Source organism: Oncorhynchus kisutch, linkage group LG14 (genome assembly GCF_002021735.2).
Source record: "Oncorhynchus kisutch isolate 150728-3 linkage group LG14, Okis_V2, whole genome shotgun sequence".
Classification (NCBI taxonomy): domain Eukaryota; kingdom Metazoa; phylum Chordata; class Actinopteri; order Salmoniformes; family Salmonidae; genus Oncorhynchus; species Oncorhynchus kisutch.
In genome coordinates this window covers 11,342,824-11,358,590 of record NC_034187.2, presented here as the reverse complement: position 1 = coordinate 11,358,590, position 15,767 = coordinate 11,342,824, and the positions used below count along the sequence as shown (strand labels likewise).

The 15,767-nt window shown below is 42.4% G+C and overlaps 1 protein-coding gene and 1 non-coding gene across 3 annotated transcripts; both read left to right on the top strand.

Moving 5' to 3' along the window:
- The first annotated feature begins 1,144 nt into the window (after positions 1–1,144).
- Positions 1,145–4,283, top strand: LOC109904297 (syntaxin-11-like). Of its 2 annotated transcripts, none has more exons than XM_031787818.1 (2): positions 1,145–1,360; positions 2,320–4,283. In XM_031787818.1, the coding sequence occupies exon 2, from the start codon at positions 2,325–2,327 to the stop codon at positions 3,198–3,200; it is 876 nt and encodes a 291-aa protein (XP_031643678.1). In that variant the 5' UTR covers positions 1,145–1,360; positions 2,320–2,324; the 3' UTR covers positions 3,201–4,283. The 2 variants fall into 2 exon arrangements, with proteins under 2 accessions (XP_031643678.1, XP_020357136.1); XM_020501547.2 differs by having other exon boundaries at positions 1,312–1,440.
- Positions 4,284–6,792: 2,509 nt separating this feature from the next.
- trnal-uaa (transfer RNA leucine (anticodon UAA)) lies at positions 6,793–6,875 on the top strand. The gene has a single exon. It is a non-coding gene; the product is annotated as a tRNA-Leu (tRNA).
- The last annotated feature ends 8,892 nt before the right edge of the window (positions 6,876–15,767 follow it).

The following is a 15,767-nucleotide window of genomic DNA, read 5'->3' as shown; positions in this document are numbered from 1 at the left end:
TCCAATAGATCCAGGAAGACCGTGCCCAGCTCCCGGACCAGAACTACCACGTTTCGAACAACACGTTGTCGGACGACACCAGTGATGTGATCCGGGACGCCAACGGCATCGCAGCAGACATCAAGGCCAGAGGAGAGGCCTTCTTAGAGGCTACACAGGCTGAACAGGGAGATGGAGGTTCAGCGAGGTAGCATTGACCACGTGGTACACATTGCCCAGGAACAGTACACCAACCTGAGCACCACCTTCAGGGAGGTGATGTTCAGCTACAACGAGATGGAGCTGGTGCGCAGGGAGAACTGTAAGAGACAGATCCAGATCCAGAGACAGATGAATATTGACTATCTTCAATGCCCTGGCTGATGGGAAGACGGCCCAGTCGGTGCTGACGCAGATCGCTAGTAGACACACAGAGCTGCTAGACCTGGAAAAAAGGATCCAGGGGGTTTAGGAGTTTTTTCTAAATGTGCCTATTCTGACAGAGGAACAGGGAGACCAACAACATGGAGACCAACGTACAAAAGACAGAGGCAAGTATCGAGGATGTCAGGGTTCAAATGGACAAAGCCAAGAGACATGACAAGAACAATCCCATAAATAAACTGTTCTGTGGCTGCTTTCCATGTTACAAATGATTGTATATCTGATACATTGAGTATCTTGATTTGAACGTAAATTATACATTTATTTAAGAAAGAACACTTAAAAACAGCTTTGCACTGTCTGCAATGGGACAGGGAGTTACTATAGGTCTACAAATAAGGCCAGGTACACATAAACAACATGCAGAACCATTCCGAAGCATCAAATATCAACTCGTGATCCGTCTCAAGCATTTATTGGAAACAAACAGAAATAATTCAAGAGACTGGAAGTGGCTCTGGAAATCACACCGTGGTGCGTAGCAATAGTAGGCCTACCTTCATTGAAAATGCGCAACGGCCCACGCACTACCTATAGCGCAGAGTTTGTTCCACCAATATCATTTAAATATATGAGCGGTATAAAGTACAAAAACAACAATTAAATAGCTGTTTCCGGTGACATAAAACAACCACAACGTGAAGTGACTAATGTCAATAAAGTTTCGAGAGTTTTCAATATGAAAACGTGATCATATTCTTCTGCTTGTTACACCTGCTACTGTTGCCATGAATAAACAGCGGTGGGGAACTCCCTCCCAGGGATGCATTTACTAGGAATCAAACGGAACCAAACCGGGAGGGAGCTACCTGAATATGTCCAATAAGAAACGTTTTGCCACGGGTTTCTACAGTTTGCCCTAATGAATATACCCAATAAATTAGGTAGTGTGCTGGTTCCTGGCAGACGCAGCTAGATGACAACACAAAGCATAAAGGTGAAATGATTCTCCGACTTTTTGTCTGTTCTGTTTGAATGCTTTTGTTCTTATAGGGAAGTCTACGGAGGAGATATCAGGTAACGTTTTTTTCTGATTAAGTTTTACAATGATTCAGTCCTGTTGTAATGTTATCATAGAAGTACGAACGTTTGTGATGAGATGCGTTTTGCTCAGCGAGTTGAGTTTGGGTTGTTGTGAGCAAGTGAAATTGTGGCCAGCATTATTTAATTTGAATGTTAATTATTCCTTAAATGTAATGTGTTGCAATAAATACTGTCGCCAATATTCATGTCTAGGTTACCTTCACATGTGCTTTGGCCAGACAATTTTGCCAAGTTCTGTTTAGGCACAAACAAACTTTACATTTTTAAAGAAACTGCTGACAGTAATTTTGCGTTCTCTGTTGTACTGTAACAGTAAAACACATGTAGCAACATGAAATATATTATAGAGAGCTGATTAGTCATAACCTACGCCTATAATTAAATGTATTTAAAGGGAGGTAAATAAACGCCACACATTTGCTCATCCATGTCTTTCAGTGATCAAATTATTGTGAAAATCGTCACTTGTTTTGTTATAAAGATCCTGTGAGTCATTGGCCTGTAATCTAATACGAACTGATGTATATGTACTAGGAAGTTCCCTCCGCCCAGTGTATGTTCACATTGTTCTATTGGTTTAGGGATGAGATCCTCAATAGGTGCCACTTCATTTCCTCTTGTAGGATGATGTTTATTGCGTCCTTGTTTTCTCTGTTTTAAATCAGAAATATACTACACTTAGTTTATGTAGCTAGCTTTTTGAGGAAACAAAATATCAACTTAAAGTTTATTGTATAACCATGAAGAATTAACTTTATTGTTTGTGTAGGATTTTGCACTACAATATAAATAGGATGGTGATTTGGAGATGACTTACTGCAGTAAACCTCAAACCTTTTCCTCCCATTCCAGGTAGTATGAGAGACAGACTAGTTGACCTGCAGGGGGTGGCCCCCACTCCTCCAGACACAGATGAAAGGGGTCAGGGTAGCGATGATGAGGGAGAGCTGGAGCAGCAGTCAGTGGTGTTTGAAAATGAAGATCGGATGGACAGCATCTTCACAGAAGCCCAGTCCATGAGGAAGGAGATTGCTCTGCTCCGGATGGAAGTGAAGCACCTGGGCAAGCAAAACAGCCGATTCCTCACCTCTGTCCGGCGGATCAGCTCCATCAAACGAGACTCCAACACCCTGGCCAGGGGCATCAAGACCCGGGGGGAGGGCATCTACAGACGGCTGGAGAAGATCAGCATGCAGCACAAACAGCTGGAAGAAGAGAACGGGGCCAATTCTACCCTGGTCCGCATGGTGCGTTCTCAGTATGTTTCTCTCACCGGGGCCTTCCACGAGGCCATGTCTGAGTACAACCAAGCAGAGATGAGCCAGAGGGAGAACTGCAAGACCCGGATCCAGCGCCAGGCAGAGATCATGGGCAAGGAGGTGACCGGCGAACAGATCGAGGAGATGGTCGAGACGGGGAAGTGGAACGTGTTCTCTGACAACCTCCTGACGGACGGGCGGACGGCACGCTCAGCGCTCACAGAGATCGAGAAGCGGCACAAGGAACTGTTGGAGCTGGAGAGTCGAATCAAGGACATCCATGAGCTGTTCTTCCAGATGGCTCTGCTGGTGGAGGAACAGGGGGCCATGGTGGACAACATAGAGGCCAACGTGGCCGCCACTACAGACTTTGTGGGCAAGGCCCAGGTTCAGATCAAGAGGTGTGTGACGTACCAGAAGAAGAGCCTCTGTAGGAGAATGTTCTGTTGTTGTTTCCCTTGCTGCAACAAGTGAGACCGACAGAGACATCAGTGTTGTTGTATTTCAAGTCACTCTTAGAAAAGGGTTTCTTCAAAGGGTTCTCCCATGGGTACAGCCGAAGACCGCTTTTAGGTTCTAGATGGCACTTGTTTTTCTTCCTAAGTGTAAGGCTGCCTTTTCCTATCAAGTGTTTTCATGGCCATGAAAATGTACTTGTTTACACAAGCGCACACGCATGTACTTGATGCTGAACATTTTCAGCTGTACAGTATGTTTGTTTCATACACTGATTGTACAAAACATTATTGATGTCACTTGTTATCCACTTCAATCAGTGTAGATGAATGGGAATAGACCGGTTAGAAGCCTTGAGACATGGATTGTGTATGTGTGCCATTTAGAGGGTGAAAGGGCAAGACAAAATATTTAAGTGCCTTTGAACGGGGTATGGTAGTAGGTGCCAGGTGCACTGGTTTGTGTGCCAAGAACTGCAACGCTGCTGTGTTTTTCCACACGTGTATCAACAATGGTCAACCACCCTTCTAGCCAACTTGACACAACTGTGGGCAGCATTGGAGTCAACATGGGCCAGCATCCCTGTGGAACGCTTTCGACACCTTGTATAGTCCATGCCCCGATTGATTTGAAGGCAGTTCTTCGGGCAAAAGGGGTGCAACTAAATATTAGGCTGGTGTTCCTAATGTTTTATGCACTCAGTGTGTATTTAAAAAATCTATATATTTATACCGTTTTTGAATGTGACATTTTGTATGTCATGCAGCCTTTACTTCCTCTCACTGTAGAAGACACAGCTGATATTAACGCCCTTGCCTAGCTGATGTTCGGAGAAAAGACTTGATTATCTTGATGTCATACCGCAGACGCTAACATGCAAATGACTAGTGTGATTGGGTGTTCAATGTCTCTGTTGGAAAAAGCTATCTGATGCTACAGGCTTTCAGTTAAAATAATAGCGTGCAGTTCCAATGCTTGTTGCTCCCACTTAGATGCCCTGTAACTTTCAGCTGTATTGAATTTAGGATTTTACAAGTTATTTATGTTTTATGAGAGGATATATATATAATTTTTTAAATAAATAATAAATTCTGTATAATGGCCCTTACATTTGTTGTATTGTTACATTTCAGTTCCTTTCTTTAGAATTTTAGACAATTGACTGCAACCTCAATGACTCAACTGTATTTTACATTGAGGAAACAAGAATATGCCTCTTAATGTATTATATTGTCCTGTACAGTGCCTTCAGAAAGTATTCATACCCCTTGACTTATTCCACATTTTGTTGTTACAGCCTGAATTCAAAATGAATTAAATTGATATTTTCTCATCCATCTACACCCTGCCCCATTAGGACAAAGTCAGAACATGTCTTTAGAGATTTGTGCAAATGTATTAAATAGAATGCAGAAATATCTCATTAACATAAGTATTTACACCCTTGAGTCAATACTTTGTAGAAGCACCTTTGACAGCGATTACAGCTTTGAGTTGTCTTGCACATCTGGATTTGAGGATTTTTCTTCCTAGCGTGCTAGCAGATACCCATAGACTTACTCACTGCGTTAATGCTAGTTAGCATTGGCTTGCAAAACTACTAATTTCCTTCATACTGGACACAGAAATGGTATGCACAAGTTCATCTGACTATGGGGAAGTAGATAAAGGGCCTCCCTGCCAAAATCCTGTAGTATCCTTTTTAGTTAGAGGGGGAGCGGTGGTGACCAGCAAGTCTTTCCAAAGATGTTTAATGGGATTCAAGTCTGGGTTTTGGCCACTCAAGGACTCACATTCTTGATCTGATGCCATTCCAGTGTTGCTTAGGGTTATTGTACTGTTGGAATGTAAATCTTCCCACCAGTCTAAAGTTGTTTGAACTCTGAGGCAGGTTCTCAAGGATTTGCCTGTATTTGGCTCCATTCACTGTTTCCTCTATCCTTACCAGTCTCCCAGTCCCTGCTGCTGGAAAGCATCCCCATAGCATGATGCTGCCACCACCATGCTTCACAGTAGGGGTGATGAGCTGTGCCTGGTTTTCTCTAGACATAGTGCTTTGCATTCAGGGCAAAGAGCAAAATGTGTGTCTCATCAGACCACAATATTTATCCTTAAGATCTGTCTTTCACGTGACTTTTTGCAAACTCCAGGTGCTTTTTTTTTCTTCTCATGAGTGGCCTTCTTGCCCAGTTTGATTGGACGGCCAGCTATGGTAGAGTCTGGGTAGTTCCATATTTTCTCAATTTCCCAGTGATGGAGACCAATGTGCTCTTGGAAACTTTCAACACTAGAAATAGTTTTCTACCCTCCCCCAGATATATGCCTCATCACCATTCTATCTCAGAGATCTACAGATGGGTCCTTGGACTTCATATATATAGTTTCTGCTCTGACATGCACTGTCAACTGTAGGACCTTATATAGACAGGTGTGTTTCTTTCTAAAAGATGTCCAAATGGCCGCAGGTCCAATCAAGTTGTAGTGAGCTCAGTATGGAGTGTCAGCCAAGGTATGTAAATACTTATGTAAATGAGATATTTCTGTATTTCCTTTTCAATAAATTAGCAAACATATCTACAAACATGTTTTCACTTATATTGTGTGTAGATGGACGAGATGTCGTTAATCTAATTTGAATTCAGGCCGTAACACAACCAAATATGGAATAAGTCAAGGGATATGAATACTTTCTGAAGGCACGGTATATTATCCAAGAGGCCATTGCTATTTTTACAGTGTCCAGAATGAGTTAAAAACAGAGTAATAAAGTCCTCCACAGAATGTGACAATTTTTAATATCTGTGTTTCATAACCCCACCAGCAAGTGGGGCAGGCCTATCTCTGTGACAATCACCCAACTCTAAATCAACCACTGCCCCTTCCCCATAGATATGTAACGGCTCTGTGTCGACATACAAGGATTGTATGTGTAAACTGTATAGTAATAATTACACGAGTCTGTGGCTACAGTATATCAGTATAGGGGCTACAGTATATAATATATAGCACTAAATTCAATTCCACAATGCAATGTGTGCCTGATGTTTTAGAACGTGAACTGAAGCAATACATACAATGCTGCTGAAACCTGTGTTTTTTGGGTAGATATACTCTGTGTAGAAGCCCGTTTAAATAGGCTAGGGCTAGGCTACGGGTAGGCTACCTCCCTCCTTGGTAGGCTAGTCACAAAGTTCTCACCAATGAAATCATTTCCTATATGTTGACTTTAGATCAAGTGAAAATAAGACAAACTGCATCATTCAAATTACTGTATAATTGACTGTATTAGTTTGATAGAACACATTGTCAAACGTTTTATTTGCGACTGTCAATCATTTTTGTTAACATAAATGTCAGGCTACAAAGTAAGCTACCATTATGGTCAATCAAATTGACAGTTGACTTGCAACATTGTTACAATAATGGAACGTCAGAGGAGCTATCTGCTTTGATGATCTCGGTGGTAGCCGCAGCGTAGACGTGATATCATTCGATTGTTGTTGTTACGACGGATTGTTACATTGTTGCGGATAATAGAACATAAAACCAAACAATAACATTTTTGCAATATAATATATATAACGTGTTATTTTGACATCACACTACGCCAACCAGGATGGCCGAGTGGTTAAGGCGTTGGACTTAAGATCCAATGGACATATGTCCGCGTGGGTTCGAACCCCACTCCTGGTATAGTGCATAACATTTTTATGAAATCGTTCTGCTTACTCAAGATGATGATTGTCAACGTTCACCCGAATTTAGACTTACTACTTAATGTGCGGAAATTGTATCAACAACCTGAAAGCTACAGCGTTTTGGATGACACGGCCGGACAGTTGATCAAGCCACGCCCCTCGACTGCAAAAAACCCGCTAACAACAAACAAAAGTACCATACTATTATTCTCATTCATGTGCGCTGATGTAAGAGTTTGTTTGTATTAGGTGGTACAGTTAAAAAAACAAAGCTGAACAATGCATTTATTAGACCCCAGAATATATTATTGGATGACATGACTAGACCTTATATCTTCTAAATAACTGACCAGGCACACAGACAGTGTGGTGAAGAAGGCGCAACAGTGCTTCTTCAACCTCGGGAGGCTGAAAAAAAGTGGCTTGTCACCAAAAACCCTCACTAACTTTTACAGGTTCACATTTGAGAGCATCCTGTCGGGCTGTATCACTGCCTGGTACTGCAACTCTCCCGAGGGTGGTGCGGTCTGCACAACGCATCACCGTGGGCAAACTACTCCAGGACACCTATAACCCCCGATGTCACAGGAAGGCAAAAAAAGATAATCAATGACAATAACCACCTGAGCCACTACCTGTTCACCCCGGCGAGGTCAGTACAGGTGCATCAAAGCTGGGACAGAGATTTAAAAAAAAAACTATCTCAAGGCCATCAGAATGTTAAACAACCACCACTAGCACAGAGATATCATTGGCCACTTTAATAAATGGAACACTAGTCACTTTAATAATGCCACTTTAAGAACGTTTACATATGCATTACTCATCTCAGATGTATATACTGTATCCATCACTATCTATTGCATCTTAGCCACTCTGTCGCTGCTCATCCATATATTTTATACTTATATATTCTCATCCCATTCCTTTACTAGATTGTATGCATTAGGTTTTGTTGTGGGATTTGTTAGATATCACCTGTTAGATACTGCTGCACTGTCAGATTTAGAAGCATAAACATTTTGCTACACTTGCAATAACATCTGCTATCCATTTGTATGTGACAAATAAAATAAATTATTTGATTTAACTATTTTATTGTAGCCTGAAATAATAGGTCAGTGAGCTTTAATTTATTGGCATCGTGTGAGCCAGAAGATGTCAGTGTTACACAGAATAACCTTCTAGTTGGAATCATATTTTCTCTCTCAGACAGTGCCATTTTAACATCAACATCCTGCTTTTACTGCATAACTTAACCATTGTGAGAAATGCCTTTTACATTCATTGTCCTGCCAACATGAATTTGAACTAAGGCAAAGTCAGTTATGTTGTGCCAGAAATGGTTCTCCAGTCAGCTCTGCTGTGCCCGTACATACAGCCTATGACTGGGCTAGCCCTGATACATGCCTGTTGACTCCTATGCTTTGCGGCGTCTACTTCGGCCACGTATCAGGGCTGGGCTACACTGGTGTCCTAATGTTACACCAGTAGAGGTAGGAGACCGTTCTCACCCATTCAGTCAGTTGTGCTGGGCCTAAACATTATATGGCTGGGCTAGCCTGTATCTGGAAGGTCTGGCCCTGGATGTGGTGGCTGGGGATTTGTTCACTGGTCTGACTCATTGAGATGGGCTGGCTGCTCTGGCTGTTGATGTGGATAGCCTGGGCCTGACCCTTCTGCTCTCTGGTCATCTGATCCAATGTGGGGCCGTGGTCCTGGATGGGTGTCCCTTCTCAATCCGTGATAGTTTGCAAGCCCTGCCACACCCGACGAGCGTCAGTGCCGGTATAGTAGGTTTAGATCTCATAACGACACAGGGCGAGACCCAGATGCAGACACAGGAGGCAGATGGTTTGAATCTCTTATATTTATTAGACTACAAGGGGCAGGCAATAGGCAGGTTGAGGAGAACCAGAAGTTAATCAAATCCAAATTAAACTTTGTCACATGCGCCGAATACATTAACCAGGTCAGAGTCCGAAAGGTACAGGGGGGCAGGCAGGCTCGAGGTCAAGGCAGGCTGAATGGTCAGGCAGAATGGGCAGGCAGGTGGGCTCAGTGTCAGGGCAAGCAGAACAGCTCGGAACCGGGAGGGCTAGAAAACAGACTAGGAAAAACAGGAGCACAGAAAAACACGCTGGTAGGCTTGACAAGACAAACTGGGAACAGACAGAGAGAACACATGTATAAATAATCAGGGGAAAATGGGGAAGATGGGCGACACCTGGAGGGGGTTGGAGACAAGCACAACGACAGGTGAACCAGATCAGGGTGGAGTGGAGACAAGCACAAAGACAGGTGAACCAGATCAGGGTGGAGTGGAGACAAGCACAAAGACAGGTGAAACAGATCAGGGTGGAGTGGAGACAAGCACAAAGACAGGTGAAACAGATCAGGGTGTGACAGATCTTTCTCCTTTATTGACGGTTTGGCTGTTTGATGGTTTGTCGGAGGGCGATTTCTTCTTAGTGGCCCACTCCTTGAACATGGCAGCTCTAACCTTTAGCTCAGTGCGGTTGTTGCCTGTAATCCATGGCCTCTGGTTAGGATATGTATGTACGATCACTGTGTGGATTACTTTGTCGATGCACTTATTAATGAAACCGGTGACTGATGTGGTAAACACCTCAATGCCATCGGATGAGACCCCGGAACATATACCAGTCTGTGCTAGCAAAACAGTCCTGTAGCTTAGCAACTGCTTCATTTGACCACTTCCATAATGAGCTGGTACCTCCTGTTTACGTTTTTGCTTATAAGCAGAAATCAGGAGGATAGAGTTATGGTCAGATTTGCCAAATGGAGAACGATGGAGATCTTTGTATGTTCTCTGTGTGTGACGTAAAGGTAATCTAGAGTTTTTTTCCGCCTTTAGTTGCGCAGGTGACATTCTAGCAGAAAAGAGGTATGACGGATTTCAGTTTCCCTGCATTAAAATCCCCGGCCACTAGGAGCGCAGCCGCCGGATGAGCATTTTCTTGTTTGCTTATGGCCCCATACAGCTTGTTGAGTGCGGTCTTAGTGCCAGCATCGGTTTGTGGTGGTAAATAGACTATGAAAAATATAGATTAAAACTCTTAGTAAATAATATGGTATACAGCTTATCATGAGGTATACAGTTCATCATGAGGTCTAGGATCAGCTCCCCTCCCTCAATCCTAACCTTCTCGTAGCAGGTTAGGAAAATTTACTCTGCAGGTTAGGAGATTTAACGTTGCGGGTTAGGAGAATTAGGATAAGGTTAGTAAAAGGTCAGGGTGTGACAATTTGACAAACTCCCATCGAGCCATGACCACACTGCATTGCTTTTTTAAACAATATATCAAGGTTTCAGGACCTTACCGTCCCTTCTCTCAGGTCGTAACTAGTTACCACAGTCAAAGTCATAATAAGCGCCTAATCGACCAATCAGATGAGGGATTGTGATGACGTGTATGGCGGCTTGCGGGAAAAGACCAGTCAGATGAGGGAGTGTGATGACTCGTATGCCGACCGTATGCTGAACTTTTTGTGCTGTGCTCACTTGAAAGGAAGATGGCACGGTGGTCCTGCTTGTGTAACAGTATAATTCTAGACCGTCCCCTCGCCCATACCCGGGCGCGAACCAGGGACCCTCTGCACACATCAACAACAGTCACCCACGAAGCATCGTCACCCATCGCTCCACAAAAGCCGCAGCCCTTGCAGAGCAAGGGGAACTACTACTTCAAGGTCTCAGAGCAAGTGACGTCACCGATTGAAACGCTATTTAGCACGAACACCGCTAACTAGCTAGCCATTTCACATCTGTTACACTTGTTGGCAAATTTTGAGAAGTTGGGAACTTGGGCCTCTTTCTAGAACTCCGACCTGAAGATCACTGACGTCATGATTCAAACTGGTTTTTGTTAATTCCCAGTTGTCTTGAAAGCACCATAAATCCAGAGAAGGCCAGACTTATGACAAAAATTGCCCACAAGAAGGACCACCGCACCATCTTCCTGTCAAGTGAGCACAGAACAAAAAATTGAGTCTAAAAATAGTATTGTATGCCGCTGCATAAATTATGTAATATTCCAGGTAGATATGTATACTGTAGCTAAGAAAGTAATACTAAGTGTATGGTGTGGAGTGAGCTGTTAGTAGCCCACATGCCTCACCCTAATAATTTGGTCCCTTCATAACTTTCATAACCTACTGTTCTGACTAAGCTGTTAGTAGCCCATGTGGTGGTTCTGTTACTAACCCATGTGCCTCACCCTAATAATTTGTCAATTTTCATAACTTAGCCTACAGCCTGTTTTAAAGAAATGTAATCATTGAATATTGTAAGAGCTTTCAATGTCTGCTTATATGCCTCCTTTATTCATCCTATGGTTCTGACTTGGTGTACAGGGAGAATACTGTAAGAATGGCCCATGTTCTGAATTATGTTTCTGTACATTTCAAAAGTGCCAAACAAGTAGTTACATTGACTACGTCTGTCCTAGCTCGCTTATTAATGTCATTAAGCCAATTTAGGCTAAATATCCCAAGCAGGGCTAAAGCAACTTCCAGAGAGTGTCCGGCTCTTGGGCTTTGCGGTGGTCACTGATTTGGGTGTCCTCGGCAGAACGGTGTTGCCATAACTAAGTGGTCACATATTGTTCTGGGTTTCACAGCGCAAGAGTAGAGGGGGGTCCGTGGAGTTTTATGAACGTGAAGGCAGACGCATGGTAAATTAGGATTATTTTTTTTTTCAGTGCTCTGATTGGCCAAAGTGGTTAAGCCTCCGATGCCCTCCGCAGTGCACACATGTAGCCGATATATACAGTGCCTTGAAAAAAAACATTTGCCCTCTTTCCGATTTTCTCTATTTTTGACACTGAACGTTATATTAGATAAAGGGAAGCCGAGTTGACAAATAACGGAAAAAAAGTATACATATTTTATTTAATTAACAAAGTTACGCAACACCCAATTCGCCTGTGTTAAGTTTTCCTTGATGTGCATCAGTTCTAGCGTATTAATATTTTATGGAAAAAGGTGTCTCCATAATGAATCTAAATCGCCTACCTACATCTGGTAAAAACGTGTGCCTCTCGCTTACGTGACTTTGTCAATAGCCGTAGTACTCGCTCAAGAAACACAAATATGGGGGGTGATAAGTGTCAGAATTAAGCTAATGATACCTCTCACCAAAATACCGCCATGAGTTAACATCGACAATCAATGGAGACACGTTTTTTTCCTAAGGCATCAAACTGCCCGACGCGTCAGTTTGCTTGTAAGTTTATTGTGAAAGATCTTACCATGAACGCCTTAAACTTATACATGTTACCGTCACATGTTCATTTGTGTCTGTTTAGTTTATTATTAAAGACCTCACCATGAACGCCTTAAACGTCTGTACATGATTTTGTAAAAAATCTGAGTAATCTAATCAATTTAATTGGTCGATTCAGCTAAAATAGGCATATCAGCTCAATACAAAAATGATTAGGCTAGTTGATATCGCAGCCAGCCACTACTGTGTAGATATGCCTATTTTTCACATCAATACAGACAAGTGCTTCTTTGTTGGAGGCAGCCTAGGTCTCTAGTGGCGCATTCGGGAACTCGGCAATCTCTTACTTCCAACTCCAGTGCGTTCAAGACAACTGGGAAGTAAGGAAAAAACGAGCTCAGACTGAAATGTCTTCTTTTGAAAGGTCATTCAACTCGGAATTACAATTCAGAAACTCTGGCATCTTTCTGACCTGAAAAATCCCTGATTTCATTACTTGACTTCACCCCCCCCCCCAATCACCATGCAATCCTTAGGCTATACACTTCTGTGGAGATGTCTTATGGTTAAATGCAGGACTTGAATTGAGGGGGTATATGAGGATATAGGCCTAACCCTTGTTATAGATGGGAAAACAGCATATGTTACCCCTTGTTTGCTTAGCCTTAGAAAAAACATTCCAGATTACATAAAGTGATCTAGGCTATAACAATGATTAACTCCACAATTATTTCCACATGGTCTACTAGCCTATCAAAGGTCTTGCTCAGCCTCACCATAACAGAAAAATGTGGTTGGGTTCATTAAATGCTTAACAATTTAGAATATTAGTGGTAGGCTATGCTTACCACAAAAGACCAAAAACACCCCAGCCTGTTTTGATCACAGATCATGATGAAAGCCTGAACATTTTAGCGCACAATCGCCTACAGATGTGATACACATTAAGACCTATATTTAATCTGAATTGGACAAACAATAGCCTGACTAGGATCCTGACGTTTCCCCATTTTTTATTTAACTAGGCAAGTCCGTTAAGAACACATTCTTATTTACAATGACGGCCTAGGAAGAGTGGGTTAACTGCCTTGTTGAGGGGCAGCACAAGATTTTTTACCTTGTCAGCTCGAGGACTCAATCCAGCAAACTCTCAGTTGCTGGCCCAACGCTCTAACCACAATATTTGTTACCAATTAGGCTAAATGTATTCCTATTAATGAGCTTTTGTTTAACTATTAATTTGCATAGGCTAACCATTGCGATTAATGTTATTTACCATGTTCTGCTTTTTATGAATAAACAGGCATCCGAGTAAAACAATTTCAATTGCCCCCCCCCCCCCCCCACACTTTTACAATTTAACTAAGCAAGTCAGTTAAGAACAAATTCTTATTTACAATGACGGCCTAGGAACAGTGGGTTAACTGCCTTGTTCAGGGGATGAACAACAGATTTAAACCTTGTCAGCTCGGGGATTCAATATAGGAACCTTTCGGTTACTGGCCAAACGCTCTAACCACTAGGCTACATTAATGTTACTTACCTTACGGATCACAAAGTCATCTAATTTCCACTTCATTCATATGCCAAAACATTTGATTCATACACTGGCTTGTCTTAGCAGATATGGACAACATGACAATAATGAAAAGTTGGAGAGTGGTTGGTAATGCAGGACATCAGGTGGATCCGTGTCTCGGTGTTCGGCAGAATCCCTAGATCCTGGAGAACAAGAGCAGAGTAAAGGGAACAGGGTAGGAGACAGATGTAAACACACAGGTTACAGGTTGATCAGGTATTTAACAATAGTTATTTAAATGTTTGATTAGACATAGAATAATGTTAATGGAAGACAGAAAAGAAAGGATACCCGTCTAATTTTTTATGTCAGTGGGGTTGATGATGGAGGTAAGGGCTGGTACCTGGAAAAGAGAGTTGTGAGAGAAACTCAGGGTGGTGTTATGACCACTGGAGTCATACACCTTAACAGTATGTTAACTAAATGTAATTATTTTCAAATAAACCAAAGTTGCCTTAACACAGTAGGCCTAAATATTTCCTGACAATATCACAACTTAAATATAGCCTACTGTTACGCATGCCTCTATGAAGAGGGAACGCAACACCCTGCTACAACTCAACTCTCCGTGAAAGAGGTATGGGACTGTAGGTGTGAGTAAGGATGACAAAAGGCAGAGAGAGTGGTACCGTTTACAATTAATTTATTCCGTCACACGGTAAATTGGGGAAAAGGGGTTGGACGTAACCAAAGCAAAGAAAGTACATCTCAAATCCCTCTCCTATCTAACCTGCCTACCCACTATTTATCTTAGCACCACCTGGTGCCCTAACCAAAATACAGGGGGTGGTCCACCCAGGTCTTACCTAGTGTGCCTAGACAGTGAATATACTACAATATACTGTATGCCCGCGGGCCTCTTGCCGAAGCACTCCCTAGATGCCTTCCCACCTTTTGGCAAGGTGCTCCATCATGCTGGAAATGGCATTGTTTGTCACCAAACTGTTCCTGGATGGTTGGGAGCAGCTGAATCAACTTTAGGAGACGGTCCTGGCGCATGCTGGACTTTCTTGGGCGCCCTGAAGCCTTCTTCACAACAATTGAACCGCTCTCCTTGAAGTTCTTGATGATCCGATAAATGGTTGATTTAGGTGCAATCTTACTGGCAGCAATATCCTTGCCTGTGAAGCCCTTTTTGTGCAAAGCAATGATGATGGCACATGTTTCCTTGCAGGTAACCATGATTGACAGAGGAAGAACAATGATTCCAAGCACCACCCTCCTTTTGAAGCTTCCAGTCTGTTATTCAAACTCAATCAGCATGACAGAGTGATCTCCAGCCTTGTCCTCATCAACACTCACACATGTGTTAACGAGAGAATCACTGACATGTCAGCTGGTCCTTTTGTGGCAGGGCTGAAATGCAGTGGAAATGTTTTTTGGGGATTCAGTTCATTTGCATGGCAAAAAGGGACTTTGCAATTATGTGCAATTTATCTGATCACTCTTCATAACATTCTGGAGTATATGCAAATTGCCACCATACAAACTTGAGGCAGCAGACTGAAAATGTATATTTGTGTCATTCTCAAAACTTTTGGCCACGACTGTACATTTATTCACTCTGTGATAGGGTTGGATCCTATATGCTACTTTTATTGTCCTGTACATGGTTCAGTGCCTATAATTTAGGCTGTGTGTAGAATGGGGCATAAAGGAAATTACCTCTACTAATAAATTACTACTAGAATATAGCAATAAGGAAAACAGCATACAAATGTGGCTTGTGTATTCATTTGCCTATAACTAATCATAATTCCTTTTTTTACATTAAAAAGGAGAATACTTCAAAATGAGAAGATCCTGCCATGGAAAAGACGACTGGGTGGACATACAGTGGAAAGGAGGGGAAATAACTCACACCATGCAGCAGGACACCTTCAGGTGCTGGGTCTTTGTAATGCAGGTTTGATAGATATATTTTCAATAATGAATGGTTAGCTGTTGTGACAATTGTGTAAAAAAAAAAAAAATCTTATTTGTTGGTGTAGATGGCCAAGGAAAGTTGCACAGAACTTCCAACATCTGCTCCCAAATTGATATGGAACCTTCAAAAACGC